This window comes from Dipodomys spectabilis, unplaced genomic scaffold, assembly GCF_019054845.1.
Source record: "Dipodomys spectabilis isolate Male_0828 unplaced genomic scaffold, ASM1905484v1 ptg000015l, whole genome shotgun sequence".
In the NCBI taxonomy this organism is placed as follows: Eukaryota; Metazoa; Chordata; class Mammalia; order Rodentia; family Heteromyidae; genus Dipodomys; species Dipodomys spectabilis.
In genome coordinates this window covers 9000976-9018524 of record NW_024870692.1, presented here as the reverse complement: position 1 = coordinate 9018524, position 17549 = coordinate 9000976, and the positions used below count along the sequence as shown (strand labels likewise).

Sequence of the window (17549 nt, the reverse complement as noted above, 5' to 3'; positions counted from 1 at the left end):
TCCAGGCAATTACTCTCCCTATCCCACACTTCCAACAGCACTCCAATATTTCCACTTCAAAACTTATCATACTGGGGTTGGAGGCATGACTATAATCGTAGAATGCCAATCAATGAGTTTTGAAAGCAAGTTTGAGTCCCAGTCTCAAACCAAAACAAAAAACAAACAAAAAAACCATCATAGTGTTATAACTAAATGTCTTTTTCTCCATGATCTGCCACGCTTAGTTCTAAAGGACCATAGTGCTACAAATAACATGTTCATCATTAAGTCAATAAGTAAATACCTGCTGCTGTAAAGCTTCTTGATACGACTGAAGGGACTGTTTGGAAGGTTTTGGTTTATCTTCAAATAACAATCCAGAATTCATTGTCCTATCATTTGTAGTTTTCAGTTCATTCTGTCCAACTGTACTCCTAATATCAAATAAACAATTACGTGAATCTACCTGCTATTCAAGAATAAGAAAACTCAACAAAGAAAATAAACAGCATGTCATATAAAAATATCTTACAATAAAGGACCTATATTTCTCTACAGATCAGAAGGAATCTTTAAGCAAATATCTATTTTTAAATACTTCTTCCTGACTGCTCTTGGTAATCTGTGGATATTGAAAATATACTGGATCTATTTCTTGACCTAGGTGGCAATTATATCTATCTAAGAAAATACCTTGTGATAATTCCTCAAGCAGTACACATATGACCTGTTTTAAATCTATAGAAACAATAACACACCAAAAATTTCCCAAATAGTATTCATTGTAAGTAATGATTGGCTATTAAGTAATAAATGAATAAAATTGCTTTTTAGCCATTTCAAAACAATAAAGAAAAAAGTAAAACTGTCTCAAATTATAGTTTTCTCATCTCTAAAATCAGCCTCATCGGGGCTGGGAAGATGGCTCAGTGGTAGAGGGCTTGCCTTGCATGCATGAGGCCCTGGGTTCGATTCCCCAGCACCACATAAGCAAAAAGAAAAAAAGTCGGAAGTGGTGCTGTGGCTCAAGTGGTAGAGCGCTAGCCTCGAGCTGAAGAGCTGAGGGACAGCGCCCAGGCCCAGAGTTCAGGCCCCAGGACCGGACCCAAAAAAAATAAAAATAAATAAAATAAAATCAGCCTCATCACTTCAGTAAGCTTCTTTTGTGCACTTAACTCATATAACATATTTATAATATTGGGCTAAACAAATACATTTTGTTAATGGTTACAATGGATTCTGACTGGGCAAACCAGAACAAATGTTTCTAACATCTTAATTTTTTTTCAGAGCCAGATGACTCTAATGTTAGGAAAAGAAGGCTGATAAGATTTATCTGAGTTATATTCAATCTTTAAAAATGTAATTGCTATCAATTACACATTGTACAAATTCTTAGTTTCTATTTCACTCATTATTCTTCCTATCCCCAACCCTACATTACTCAATTTTTTTCTTAAATAAGACTGAGAGTAGCCAGGAACTGGTGAATTACTACTAGCTACTCAGGAGGTTGAAATCTGAGGATCAAAGTTAAAAGCCAGCCTAGGCAGACAAATCTTCTAAGACTCTTATCACCAATAAACTAATAAAAAGCCAGTAAGCATGGTAGATGCAAGGCTCATGTACAAGACATGAGCCAATAAAGCTAAGTGAGAATGCAAGCCCTAAGTTCAAACTACAGGATTTCATTGGTATTACCAATCATTTATAGAAATATAAAACAATAATTTGGGATACAAAATAATAATTTTCACTATTAATACTATCTTTTTACCTTTTCACATAATTAAAACTTAGGTGTTCGCTCAAGCCTGTAATCCTAGCTATTTGGGCAGAGATTGAGATATTATGCCAGTGTAGGCAAAAAAAAAGTTTGCAAGACTCCATTTCAATTAATAGCTGGGAAAGGGGTGTGTGGCTGCTACCCAGATACAGAAGAAGTATAACCACTGGTCTCAGTGACAAGCATCTGTCCTCCCCAATGAAATGATGAAGCACAAGTATGAGAATGGCAGCCTGGGCTGAGGCATTAAGCAAAGTCATGCCTCAAAAATAACCAATGCAAAAAGGACTAAGGCGGATCCCATGGTAGAACACCTGCCTAGCAAGTGGGCCTGGAGTTCAATCTCCAGTACTGCCAAAATAACTTAAGTGTTTTTGATTCTCTTTGCCTCCTGTCTGAAAATTCATGTTGAGAGCTCTTATTTTCTTCTGATCAGTTTTAAGAAAACAACACTGCTCTGTCTTTCTTCATGAAGTTGGATTCAAAATTTTAACATGACTGACGAAACATGTAATTAAATCAGAACAGAAAGAAGGGAGAATACAGCAGGGTACTAAGCAAACTAAACAATGGTTTGTATTCTATTTACAGTTATTCAACAGTTACCAACCAATCTATATTTAGAACATTTCCACAATCAAAAAAAAAATCCCTTGTATCCATTCCATTCAATCCTTGGCACATCCAGCCCCTGGCAATCAGAGTAGCCCCAGTGTAACCAAAAAGAAAAAAAAAGTCAAAACAATCTGCAATGTTCATATTCTTAATATATGTTATTTCATTCACCATCCTACATTCCAGAGTAATTCCAAATTGACATGTAATGTTATAAAATCAGAGAAGAAACACTCCTAGAGACATTATTCTTAGAACAGTAAGTACATAGAGAAAAAAAATTGAAAGCTACAAATGAAAAAGAAAAGTTAGATGAAAAGCCCATTAGACTAGCAGCAAATTTCTCAACACAAACTCTAAACATAAGGAAGGCATGGAAAGACATAGTTTACACTTTGAAGAAAAAAACAAAAACCAGCCAATCTAGATTACTTACTATAGCCAGCAAAGCTATCCTTCACTACTGTGAGAGAAATACTTTTTGTGATAAACAAAAGGTAAAGAAATTTATGACTAGTAAATCTAAAAGGGTTTAGTGTTAAGATCCTTGTGCTTATATATTGTATTTAATTAATGTCTATTCTTTTGTTATCTTTACATTGTTTCTTTGTGTTTACTCCATGGTTCTTTTTCCCACTTTTCTGGTGTGTGACCTTAATTTTCATCTTATTTTACATATTTTCTAATTTCTTCTTTGTTTTCTAATTTCCAACATACAAAATTATTTTATTTTTAAAATAAATTTCTAGCTTAAATGGTTCACAGGATACCTACTGAAATTTATTGGGAATTAACTATATGAAGGATTAGAATATGATTAGTTTTATAAATAAGTAGAATCAGGATAGATGGCAATGACTAAAAGAGTAACACTGATCAATATTTATTGTACTGAATGGAAGAGATAAAGGAGAAAAAATGGAAGGGATGAATCAATCAAGATACATTGTACTGAAACTGACATGTTAGATTGAAAACCCTTCCTACAACCACTTAAAGATAAATTTTAGTGCATTTTACACATAAACTGACACGTTAAGTTGAAAGACTTACAGATAAGTTTTAAAATAAATTTAATTAAGTAGTACTTTTAGATTACCTAAAAATGAAAAGATAAACTAGGAACTGGTAGCTCACGCCTATAATCCTAGGAGGCTAAGATCTAGAGGATCACAACTTGGGGCTATAATAAACAGAAAAATTTGCGATTCCATCTCTAAAATAACAAGCAAAAACAGTGTGGCTCTAAAGGTAGAGTACCAGTCTAGTAATCAAGAGTTTCTGTGGAGTAATACTGTTCAAAAGAATGTACTCAATACATGAGTTATGTAACTGTAACCCCTCTGTACATCACCTTTTTAATAAAAATAAATTAAATTAAATTTCAAACCTAAAAACAACAAAGAAAAAGTTTTTAATTCAAACCCTAGTACCACCAAAGGAATGAAAAAAAAGGCAACATACCAAAATTTAAATGATACAGTAAAAGCAGCACTGAGAAATTTATAATTGTAAACATACATACCCCAAAAAGAAGTCCAGCTGGACACCAATGGCACACATCTGTTATACTAACTAATCAAGAGACGGAAAACAAGAGAACTATAGTTCAAGGCCAGCTTAAGTGAAAAGTTTGTGAATCCCCATCTCAATCAATATCTGGGCACAGCGTTCAAGCCTATCACCTCAGCTACCACATGAAGTTTCAGGTGGGAGAATCATGGCCTACAGCAAAAAGTGAAATCCTATCCCAAAAAATAACTTCAGCAAAAACTAAAGGTGTGACTTATGTTTTAAAGTAACTGCTTAACAAGTAGAAAGTTCAATTTATCCTTCAACTTTCAGAGACGAGAAAAACAACTAAACATAGCAGACAGCAGAAGTCGAAAAATAGAGAAAATTATTTTGAAACCAATAGCTAGATCTTTGCAAATGTCAACAAGATTGATAGATGTTTAACCAGATTGATCAGGGGGTTATGACTGGGGTTCAGTGATACAGCACTTGTCTAGCATATAATGTATAAAGTCCTGGGTTTAATTTCTAGTGTAAACAAACTGTCCAAGAAGAGATTGTCAGTCATCTTCTACTCAAATCAAAAATTTTAAAAAGGAGCTGGCACCAGTGGCTCATGCCTGTAATCCTAGCTACTCAGGAGGCTGAGATGTAAGGATCTTGGTTCAAAGCCAGCCTGGGCAGAAAAGTCCATGAAACTCTAATCTCCAATAAACCACCAGAAAACCAGAAGTGGTGCTGTGGTTCAAGTGGTACAGCGCTAGTCTGGAGCTTAAGAGCTAAGGAACAGCGCCCACGCTCAAAGTTCAAGCCTCATGACTGACAAAAACATTAAATAAAGGCAATTACTAATGATCTTATAAAAAAAAATTAAAAGAATTGGCTGGGCGCCAGAGACTCTGTATCTATAGTCCTAGCTACTCAGGAGGCTGAGATCTGAGGATCGTAGTTCAATGCCAGCCCAGGCAGGAAAGTCCATAAGACTCATCTCCAATTAACCACCAGAAAACCGGAAGTGATGCTGAGGCTCAAATGGTAGAAGACTAGCCTTGAAATGAAGAGCTGGGGGACAGTGCTCAGGCCCAGAGTTCAAGCCCCACAACCAACGAAAATTAAATAATTAAAATTTTAAATAATTGAAGGTATGAGCAAGCATATGGCAACAAATCAACTACATGAATTAAATGAGATGGAAAAAATCTTAAAAACAGAAAATCTATAAAACTAAATCACAAAGAAAAGTGAATTTGAAATTAAAAATCTAGCCAGGACGAGTGCACAATCCTATAATCTCAGGACTAAAGAAGCTGAGTAATGAGGATCTTAAGTTTGAGGACAGCTTAGACTGTCTTGTGTTCACTCCTCAGCACCAAGGGGAGAAAACTTAACAAAAGCACTAGGAGTAAAGGGGACAATTTTGATGGCTTTTGGCCCATACAAGTAGTTTAAATTCAACTCCAGTGCCAATGTAGACCAAGCCCTAGGGGATTCACACTATCAGTATAAACTTTTTCATACAATGAAAATAAATGAACTCTCTCACCATCCTCTACTGGCAGATGACTTTTTCTAATCCAGCCTTTGACTGAAGACCAGCCCTCAAAATACTAAGTAGGTCAACCTCTCCCTCATATTGCTCCAAGACCATCCTATTCCACGTAAAAATAGCCCATAATTCAGATTAATATATTACTTTGTAGAATAGAGAAAAAAACACATACACACAACAACAACAAAAAGGATAGACCCAATGGCTTCACTGGTGAATTATACCAAATAAACATTTAAAGAACTAACACAATTCTTCCCAAAGTTTCCAAAAACCTAGCGAGGAAGAAACAACAATGCGTGAGCCCAGCTAAACTCAGCCCGACACCAATGTCAAATGACACTACAAAAAAAGAAAAATATAGAACAGTATATTTTATGAACAATGATGAAAACTCAGCAAAATACCAACAATCAAATTCAGTAGCATATTAAAATGATTATATTCATGACCAGGGGAGATTTATTCCTGGGATGCAATGACTTTGACATGAAAGTCAAACAATGTATTGAAGAGAAACACAGGACCATTTCAATTACTGCAGAAAAAATTTTTTAACAAAATTCAACAAGCTAATAGTAGAGATTACCCCATATGTGCAAAAAAACACAGCAAATATACATTCAGTGATAAAAGAAAAAAGGCTTTTCTTTAAGTTTAAGATCAAGGCAAGAATGTGTACTTTGCTAACTTTACTTAATACTAATTTTAAACCAGAGTAATTAAACAAGAAAAAGAAAATAAAAGGCATCCAAACTGGAAAGAAGTCCATCATCTCTGTTCCTATATATACAAAACCCTAAACATTACACACATATTCCCCCCCCCAAAATACCCTGATAAAATACATGAATTCAGAAAAGTAGCAGGTACAAGTCAATATACAAAACTCAGCTAAATGAACAACTGAAAACTACAAAAATAGTTCTACTTACAAACCACCAAAAAAGAATAGCATACAAAAAAATTAAATATCTATACAATGAAAACTACAAAATACTGACAAAGGAAATTAAGGAAGCTATATGCAAGTGGAAATACAACTCAAGTTCATGGATTTTAAAAATCTGTATTATTAAACTACAATCTACAGATTCAATGCATCCTTCTCAAAATTCTACTGATCTTTTTTAACAGAAATAGAAAATCCCACCCTAAAATTCAGATAAGTGTGTCAAGGGACTCAAAACAGGCCAAACAATATTGTAAAAGGAGAATGAAGTTCAAAGACTCATATTTTCCTCATTTCAAACTTTCAAAGCTACAGTAATCAAAACATTATTGTACTATAAGGAAGACAGACATATAGACCAAGGTTATATAAAACCCAGAAATAAACCCTCAAATATAAAGTCAAATGATTTTTTACAAGGATGTCATAATCATTCCATGGAGAAAGAAGAGTCTCTTCAAAAAACTGTGCTGGGAAAACTAGATATTCACACATACAAAAGAATGAAGTTGAACTCCTATTTAAGATCATTTACCAAAAAAAAAAAAAAATCAGAAAGAATCAAAGCATCCAAAGAACTAAAACTATTTTTTTTAATTTAGGAGAAAGCTAGGAATGGAGGCTCAATCCTATAATCCAAGAGGTAGAGATTTGAGGAATCATGGTTAAAGGCCGGCAGAAGCATAGACTTTGGAGAGACTCAGTCTCACTCAAAGGCTGTTATCCCAGCTACAGGGAGAAGCACAATAACAGGCCTCAGAGGCAGTGGCCTGTTATGTCCAGTGAACTGGGGAAGCACAAATAGGAGAATCATAATCCAGAATAATTCAGGCATAAATTAAGTCACTATTTCAAAAATAACCAATGCAAAAAGGACTAGAAATGTGGCTCAAGTGGTATCGTGCCTGCCTAGCAAGTGCCTATGATATCCTGAGTTCAATCCCCAGTACCACAAGGGGGAAAAAAATGGCAGAGGTCTAGCATAGTCCTTCCAAGAAGGTACACAAACAGCCAATAAGCACAAAGTATGTTTAGTATCACTAAGCAATTAAGATAAATGCAAATTAGGGCTGGGAAGGTGGCTCAATGGTAGAGCGCTTGCCTTGCATGCATGAGGCCCTGGGTTCGATTCCTCAGCACCACATAAGCAAAAAAGTAAAAAGCCGGAAGTGGTGCTGTGGCTCAAGTGGTAGAGCGCTAGCCTTGAGCTGAAGAGCTGAGGGACAGCACCCAGGCCCAGAGTTCAGGCCCCACGAGCGGACCAAAAAAAAAAAAAAAAGATAAATGCAAATTAAACTAGAAAACTAGAAGTGTACTTACCATAGGTTCAAACGTAAAAGTAACAGAAAATAACAATGTGTCAAGTAGGTGAAGAAATTCAAATCCTTGTGGACTGTCAGAAGTATTACAAAATAGTACAGCCACTGTGGAAAACCGTGTGACAGTTCCTGAAGAATATTTTTCAAACTGCTACCAATTAACCTCAAATTTCCCAAAGGGAAATTTGCACAGCAGTGTTAATGCAACCTTATTCACAACAGTTAAAATGTTGAAGAAATCCAAGTAGGTGAATAAGCAAAATTTATGGCATATACATACAATGCACTATTATTCACTCTTAAAAGATTGTGACATATGGTGCCAAAAGAGGTGGCTCAGTGGTAGAGCGCTTGCTTTGCATGCCTGAGGCCCTGGGTTCGATTCCTCAGCACCACATAAGCAAAAAAGAAAAAATCCGGAAGTGGCGCTGTGGCTCAAGTGGTAGAGCGCTAGCCTTAAGCTGAAGAGCTGAGGGACAGCACTCAGGCCCAGAGTTCAGGCCCCACGACCAGACCCAAAAAAAAAAAAAAAAAAAAAAAAAAGATTGTGACATATGTATAATATAGATGAAAATTAAAGACCTCATGTTAATGAAATAAACCAGTTATAACAAGCCAGTCACAGAAACACATGTCTGACTGCTCACCCTAAAGTACTTTAGGAAGAGTCAAAAACACAGATAACAGAATAGCAGTTGATAGGAAATGAAGGTGAAAGAGGAGAGTGATAACATTTTATTTAATGGGTACCAAGTTTCAGTTTATAAACAATGAAAATATTTTTGAAGATGGCTCTCTAACATGATAAATGTATTAAATACACTAGAACAAGTACCCTTAAGATTATCACAAAATTTTATTATGCTCTTTTAATACAATAAACAAACAAAAACAATAATCCTTTTAATCTGTAACTTACACAATAGGTTGTGCTAGTTGATGTGTGACAGGGGCATAAGCTACAGGTTGTCCTCCCATCATTCTTGAATCATCTTAAAAGGAAAAAAAAAAAAGAATGAATTCCCATTTTATAACATTTTATGCCAAAAGGAAAAAGCACAAGACAAAAATATTTCCTAAGGAAAAGCATCAAGACAACCTTTTGGATTAAGAATTAGCAAAGAACAATACCAAAAAAAACACATAAATAATTGTTCCGTAACTCAAAATACATATAAATTCTTGATTTTATTTTGTATTTGATTCCCATTATATAGACCAGACTGAGCTGGAAATTCTTTGTAGCCCCAGGTTGGCCTCAAACTTTTGATCCTCCTCTTCAGCTTGTAACTGTGTTTTAAAACATACACTATGTTTTGCCTATATGGTTTACCCAGAACTCATACAGGAGTTTAATCCCCTAAGTCTTATTAACAGATTTAAGAATTTTAATCTCAAGACAAAGTTTAGTGGTAGGGCCTTGAAAATATGATATTAAGACTAGATAAAGGGCCTGAGCCCTATGATTAGATCTTGGTAGCTTTATTTTTTTCATTATTTAGAGAAGACATTTCTACTATCTGAAATCAAACCCATCTGCATAAAATTTAACACACTTAATATACTCTGTACAAATGTACAGGGTACCCCTGTACAAATGGAAAAGATAAGATTTATCATTTCTAAACTAATTTAATTTCTGTACAGTGCCAACTTAATACAGTAAACTGAAATCTTTCACCAGTTTCCAAAAATCAAACATATATAGAAATTATATATACTATATATAATATAGAAATTATATGTATATATACACTCAGAATGAGAAAGAAAAAATAAAGGATGATAACAGCATGTTATGCATCAATAGCAGCAATAATTTTTCCAGGCTCTGTAGTCATCTAAACAAAATTCTAGATACATCCAGCACATGCCAAAAAAGAAAAAAGAAAAGCAAGGCCAAAAGTATAACCACAGAAAACAGCAAAATTCTGTATCTGTCATGGTACCTGACACCATTTTTTAATAACTTTCCCATAACCATCTGAAAGAAAACATCCTAGAGTAGCATCATTAAAAAACAAATCTGATAAAGCACAGTCACTACTATGTATCATTAAGGCAGGTAGAAGATATTTTACATTCTCAAAGGAATGATATAGTACTGTCCTTACATCTATACTAGATATCACTAGAATTAAAAAGACATCATTTGAGACTTGATTCTACTCTTCCAGCAGAGGGTCCAAAGGATAGTATGGCACAGCTCTGTAAAGAAATACACTTTCTTATGTAAGTATTCCTTGTACTAGTGTCAGAACATCAGCTAAAAACTATTACAAAACTAATCAATAAGAACAATAAAACATCCTAAGGGTGGGAGGGAACAAACCAAACAAAACATCTTATAACAAGTGGATTTCATAAAAAGCTGACTCTGAAGACAAGCAAGACTCAGCTTAACTGCTGTTTTTATACAATCTGTCATGTTTGAATGATTTAAATCCACAGAAGGAGATGTCGAATCATACTTTAAAGCATAAAAGGAGAAAAAGAGAATGCAGAGATATACACACTCCTGCCATGACATGATGCAGACAAGAGCCTGTGTATCTATTTGGACTTTAGGCTTCTAAAACTTGAGTGCAAATAAACTTCCTTTCTTTATAAAGCAGTATCAGAAATGTACTTGCACAGGAAATGAATTTATCAAGTGAACAGACACATGTGAATTAAAATTTTAATGTTAAATTCATACTTCCCTTGTAGAAAACCAATTGTCCTTATTAAACCACTTGAAAAAGATGTTTACCCTATAGATCACTTACAATAAGCAAAACTGGGATCCAAAGTATTTCTGGCACCATAAAAATAGTATGCATCATCATAAGGAGTTCGATAGTTAGTAGCCATAGATGGTAGTAGGGGAGGTGGAGGCAGAGGTGCAATCCTATATCAAAAGAAAAACGGAAAATTCTTCTCATATTTCGTTGTAAATTTTTTATCAAAATCATTCTTCTGCAAAACATTACTGAAAGTCCAATCACTAGCTTAGAAAAGGCCACAATCTCATTCTCATTGTTCATCAAAAACTATGAATCAAAAAGCAAATAATATAGCATAAAATTTCACAATTTGAGATACAACAGTTCTGTAAGACATAAACAAGATAATATTTAATCACTAGTAGCCAATAGTGGTACCAAGTAAAAAGAGATATTTTATGTCCCTCTGAATAATACAGAAATAGACAATTACAACCAGAACAAACAAATGAAATAAAACAAGTACGTGTGGGGGCATTAAAATCTTTTTAAGGAGAGGTAGAAAGCTCCAAAGATTTCCCCCAAATGGAATTGTTTGAGCAACCAAAGACAATCCAGGAACCAAAAGCAAAGAGTTCAAAACTGCACAAATGACTCAGTGTGAGAAAAGGGATATAGTCAACCATAGTGTGAAATAAAAATTACAAGTCAGTGTAAGATCCTGGCATAATCTTTAGTGCTTTATAAATTATTTTAAAAAAACTTACTTTAACTTTTCACTAATCAGAAAACAGTTCTGTTATTTCTAACAGTACAGTACTTTCCAGCAATAAAAATGGTAATGGAGCATTCCTTTAGATGAACAAAAAAATAATAAGGGGTATATTCTAGAACATTTTCATTTCTGCCCGTAATTTCAGAGATTCATATTGTATATTCCAAATTTTCTGAAGAGCTAAGAAGGCATTAAAGTTCTTCTCAAGTCACTCAATGAGCCTGACTTCACTATCTTCATTTAAAAGATGTCAATAAAGAAGCCGAATAACTGTTATAAAAGCAGTTATAACCAAAACCTAAATTCTATACATTTATATAAGAGCTCATCTTCATAACATGTAATTGTAGACAACAAAAATACTATAGTATTTATTCTGAAGTTCAACAGAATTGTGTAGTTCACCCAAATTCCAGACACTAAAAGTCAACCACTTCAATCACTTCTCCGAAACTGAAACCACAATACAATCCATTAATTCCAATCCCTCCTAGTGTTATGAGTAGGAAAGACATTAAAGAAAACAAACAAAGCATCTGACAATACAGCAAATATAATTCTACAATTTTGTTAGTACTATTTATGAAAGACCAAGCCCTGCTGAAAGAAGCGCAGCCTAGAAATAGTTTTTTTTTTTTTAATCCACATTTAAACACATTTCATTAATTCACTCAGAATGAACAAACACAACAACAAAAAACAAACTTCAGGTCCAATAAAAAAGGAAGTAGACCAGAAAATATCAGTGCTGATAGAAGTTTTTTATGTATAGTCCAGAACAAAATAACTTTTACCTACAGAAATCATGTCTTTAATACCTAAGTTTTATCTCAATACTTTATTTCCATGCATTTGAGTTTTTTAGCCCAAGTAATCAGAAAGAAAGAATTAAAGGAAACAGAAGCTAAAATAATTTGTAAATGAGTCATATTACCAACTTTTTCTGCTTAAGCTGAAGGAAAAATCAATGTTTGCCAAGTGGAAGTAACAAAATCGAGAATGTATACCTTTTATATAATAAAATATTTCATCAAAAATAAATACTGAAATGTGCTTTAAATGCAATTCATTCAAAAATATAAATCCTTTTAAATAAGAGTGTTATAAGAATTTCCCTTGTCTTATAATAGCAATGAAATGAATGAATTTCAAAATAACTTATTTGCCAAAACCACTATATAAAGGACTGTATCATCTGCTTCAGAATATCCTTCTAAACATCTATAAATATAACAATACCTTACCTAATTCCCAAACACAAAACTTATATTTTAAACAAGCACCTGGGAGGCACCATTTCACCAAGAGTGCTGTGGAGTCCACTAGGCAAATCTTCATTTTGAGAAAGGACAGAATGAGCTGATGGGATGGGTGGAATAGATGAGGCAGATAAAGGAGGGAGAGGTGTCTGGAAAGCTACTCTGGGTCTCTCAGGTGGTATCTTATCTTCACGTTGTCTTGGTGCTGTACTAAACTGCTTTAGTCTATCGGGCTAAAATAAAGAGGGGAAAAAAGCTGTTACATAGAATCTTAAGTTAAATACAGAAGGTCGTCAAAACATCCTCTATCCAGGCAAGCACTTAAGTATAAAACAGAATTTTACAGCTATAAAAGATTGTAAAGATTTAATTCTTATTTTATAAATGAGTAACTGAAGCTCTCTGAGGAGTACATAAGTCACCTAAAGACTTGCCATTAATAAACAATCAACAACTAGAGTCAGATATTAAAAATTTTCCATTATACTACAACAAAATGATACTTTCTCCACTAATTACAATTTCTGTTATTATTCTGTAGAAAAGGGTGAGTAAATACTTTCTGTAAAGGGTCAGACAGCAAATATATTAGATTTTTCAGGCCATCTGGTCTTTTTCCAATGATCCTACTCCAATGTACTGATAAAGCATCCAGACAATATGTAAAGAATGAAAACTGTTCTACTGCAGTGAAAATTTATAGAAATGCAGCAGCTGGGTTTGGCCACAGGCCAATGTGTTAATCTTGACTCATATAGCATCATTCATATATCCTTTTCTAAAATTTGAGCACCAAAAAGTAAGCTCAAATAGCAATGTTTAACTCTTCTAACACTGATACATTTTTATAAATCAACTTGACATTGTATGAGTTTAAGTTCAAAGTTAAATTTTAAAAATCTGTGAAACTACAAAATTTAATATGCCAGTATATTACATTCAAAAGTTCAAGATTATAAAAAGGAAACTTTGGATTGCAAAATCTACTTCAAAGGTATTCACTGAGAAGAAAAAATGTTTTGGAATTTATCTTATATGCTTGTACGAGGCATAATTTATTGAGAATAACTTCTAAGGTTATTTAATGTAAAGTTTTTATTCTATAACTAGTAGGAGCAAATGGGGGAGATACTGGCACAGTACTAAATTTTTTTTGAAAGAGGATTGGTGCTGGGGATAGACTCCAAGGTACAATAAAAAGATACTGAGTTACAACCCCAATATTAAAGTTTTTTAAATGGAAGACAGAGTAAAAGTAAGTCAAAAGTTGTCTACAGTCTAATAACAATTCAAATAAGCTTAATTTTCAGGATTTTCTGTATCCTTTTTAAAGACTCAACTTCAACAAAATTGAAGGCTTTAAACACCATTTAAAAATGAAAACAAAAATTTGCCTTAGCAAATAAATACTACATATTCAACTACAAAAAAGTACATTGTGTTAAGAGCAATAAATTGTTACCTCCTCCTTACTTAACTGCATTGATGAGAGAAATTCATTCCACTTAATGATGAGAATTGCAAAATTAAAGTAAAAATAAGATTATTATCTCTCTAGCTTTACAATAAATAACAATTACTAAAATATTTAAACTAGCACTAAAATTTTCAATTTCTTTCAAGATCACTCAAGTAAGAAAGGTAATCAAGAAATAACCAAGAAAAATATTAAATTAATTCTAAATTAAACTTTCTTTTGAAGAGCACATATGATGCAAAGTAAAATAATTTAAAACAAAGTAAAAGAATTACACACAAGTTTAAAAATTTTCCTAGAGAATTATATAATAGTAACAGTTCTGAGTTGTATTTTTTGAGATCTAGATTTAGTTTATTATTGTTCAAATTGATCTACTTTTTCAGTTTCCCAATACTCTTATCCCCACATGCCACCACATTTAAGACTAATTTGAATTAAAGATTGAACATTTTTAAAAGATTCCAAGAACGCTTACCGATTTTTCAGGGTCTTGTACTCCAGAAGCTGCAACTGTGAGTTCTAAATCTTTTTCTCTAACAAAATTAAAGTTTTATATTTATTAAAAAGTTATAATAAATACTATCAACATTATAACCACTGTTGAAACAGACTTTCACTCAAGTCTACTAAATTCATAAGCAAAATGCAATGCCTTTAAATGACAAAAGCCTTAATATCAAAAACAAATTTTCTGATAGTACACAATAAATTAGAACTTAAATAAAAGTGACTTAGAATATTTCAAAACCAGTGTGCTGGTACTTCAAGGGCAAAGTAATTTATAAAGTCCTCTTTTAGGGTCCAAATATATTTTCAGTTCACAATGAAAAAGCTAAAAAAAATTAACTGTAATTCCTTATTAGAAATTCTAATAAGCCGGGTGATGGTGGCTCAAGCCTGTAATCCTAACTATTCAGGAGTCTGAGATCTGAGGATTGAGGTTCAAAGCCAGCCAGGGCACGAAAGGCTGGGAGACTCTTATCTCCAATAAACCACTTAGAAAACTGAAAGTGGGTCTGTGGTAAAGCGCTAGCCTTGAGCTGAAGAGCTCAGAGACAGTGCCCAGGCCCAGAGTTCAAGCCCCATGACGGACAAAAAATTAAAAAAAAAAAAAAGAAATTCTAATAAGAATTTTTAAGGAAAAAAAATGTTAAAGAGGGCTCATATCACATAGTAGATAATAACTTCTTCTTAGGGTCAATGAAAACAAAAAGATAATAGCTCTCAAATTGTCTAGAATTAGAACTCTATTCATAATTTTAAGCTATAACTAATATTTCACAATATTTTCACACTGAGGAATATACACAATTAAATACCTGTAAGTCACCACATTTGTTTTTTGTGTTTTGTTGTTTTTTTTTTTATTGTGAAAATACTGTACAGAGGGGTTACAATTACGTGGGCAAGATAACAAGTACATTTTTTTGTTGTTGTTGTTTTTTGCCAGTCATGGTGCCTGAACTCTGGGCCTGGGCACTGTCCCTCAGCTCTTCAGCTCAAGGCTAGTGCTCTACCACTTTAGCCACAGCACCACTTCCAGCTTTTTCTGCTTATGTGGTGCTGAGGAATCGAACCCAGGGCCTCATGCATGCAAGGCAAGCACTCTATCACTAAGCCACTTTCCCAGCCCCACAAGTACATTTCTTATCAAGCATTGTTGCGTCCTCCTTTGTTTCCCCTTTCTATCCCTTCCCATAACCCCTCCCTTGCCCTCCCACCCGATCCCCCCCCCCCCCCCCCCCCCCCCCCCCGCACCAGAGTTGTAAAGTTTGTTTTTCAACATAAGGACTGGTACATCTCATTGTTTCAATGGTCCACCTGTATCCCTATTTAAAGGATTTGTTTTTTCCCTTCCCCTCCACAAATTGTAACAACATCAAATACAGTGAAAGCAGGGGTTATACCATGGAGGAGAGACATACAAAGCAACAAAGAAATCATCTTATAAATATGTTAGAAACAATTGCATGAAAGAAAAAAAAACATTTGAATATGCTTACAATTCCATACTGAAAAATACAGAAGACATTTATATTTGTTACTATATAGGGGATAATATAAAGGGCATTCAGGTTACATGAAATACTACTCTATATCAAAAATTGAACAACTCAATTGCCATGCTGATTGACAATGTGGTGACTGCAATATAAAATGATTTACAAATCAAAACATCATATTTGGAAAAGCAGCCCCTTATTTCACCATCATGTCATTTTACAGGAATGAATTTTAAAGTTAAAACAGTTGTGCTAAATGCAAACCTTTCATTACCGTCTCTTGTTCTTCTGTTGCTCAGCCATTTGTTCCAATAGTTCTTGTCTATATTTCTCTTTCCTTCTCTGAATGAGTTCTCGATCTTCACCTCCTGGACAATGGTAGGAAAAAACCTTTACATATCACATCCAACTAAAAAAGTTTTAAAGCTTTATTTTTAATTGTTCAGAGTAATTACTGAACATGGAAGAAGTACAGAAGGAAAAAAATCACATGCATCAGTACTATTTCATAACTATTTCAAAATATATGAGTTTGTATCATGTGTCAATATAACATAGATTATTTATTCCCAAGTATTTGCCTTTAGTGGAAAACTTTCCAAAATAACAGAAATTCTAATCCTCACTCCCTTTTTTTCCATGATTTTGGTTAATACCTCCCCTTAATACCTTTCATAAGTCTCTTCAAGTGACCATTCTAACCAAATGCCTTTTTTGTTTTTTCTAATGTACCAATATATCAATGTAACCTCCATTGCTCGTCCTCTCCTATTCATTTCACGTAAGAATCTCCTTTCGTTTCTGAGGACCACAAACTTTAGATAGATTATTTGCATTTCACAATGTCTTAGCCACTTTCCTCAATACACTCAAGCATACATAACCTCTTTAAAATTAACACTAGCAAGTGATAGTGGCTCACACCTATAATCCTAACTACTCAGAAGGCTGAGAGCTAAAGATCAAAGTTCGAAACCAGCTTGGGCAGTAAAATCTGTGAGACTCTTTTCTCCAATTAAACACAAAAAGCTGGAAGTGGAGCTATGGCTCAAGTGGTACAGTGCCAGCCTTGAGCAAAAAGCTAAGAAACAGTACCCAGGCCCTAAGTTCAAGCCCCAGTACTAACATACACAATAAGCAACGTTAACCACATCAGCAGCCTACTCAGCAAACATCAACTACAAAGAAGAAAAATAAACATACATACATATATATACATACACCTGTGTGTGTGTGTGTGTGTGTGCGCGCGCGCGCGCGCGCGCGCGCGCGCACGCACCTTTCTCTTGGTATCACTTATGTAAAAATCCAACTGTTAAAAACTTTTTGATCAGCCGGGCGCCAGTGGCTCACGTCTGTAATCCTAGCTACGCAGATGGCTGGAGATCTGAGGATCACGGTTCAAAGCCAGCCTGGGCAGGAAAGTCTGTGAGACTCTTTATCTCCAATAAACCACTAGAAAACCGAAAGTGGCGCTGTGGCTCAAGAGGTAGAGCGCTCGCCTTGAGCTGAAGAGCACAGGGACAGCACCCAAGCGCCATGACTGACAAAAACAAAACAAAATTTTTTGATCCAAGGGAAAATATTACTTCACAAATCACTATTCACA

At 34.3% G+C, this 17549-nt stretch overlaps 1 protein-coding gene across 9 annotated transcripts in view; it reads right to left on the bottom strand.

Annotated features, from left to right (window-relative positions):
- Cspp1 (centrosome and spindle pole associated protein 1) overlaps positions 1 to 17549 on the bottom strand; it is a 122551-nt gene that overhangs the window by 60051 nt on the left and 44951 nt on the right. For 8 of the 9 annotated variants that reach the window (XR_006145236.1, XM_042666373.1, XM_042666400.1 and 5 more), the window contains 6 exons: positions 16215 to 16308; positions 14413 to 14470; positions 12482 to 12690; positions 10487 to 10608; positions 8638 to 8710; positions 287 to 416 (listed from right to left, as the gene is read on the bottom strand). Coding sequence is in view for 8 of the 9 variants with exons in the window: in XM_042666373.1 (XP_042522307.1) it covers positions 287 to 416; positions 8638 to 8710; positions 10487 to 10608; positions 12482 to 12690; positions 14413 to 14470; positions 16215 to 16308 (686 nt within the window). In the remaining variant the exon portion in view is untranslated. The remainder of the gene's footprint in view (positions 1 to 286; positions 417 to 8637; positions 8711 to 10486; positions 10609 to 12481; positions 12691 to 14412; positions 14471 to 16214; positions 16309 to 17549) is intronic. The other variant, XM_042666426.1, reaches the window with a different exon arrangement.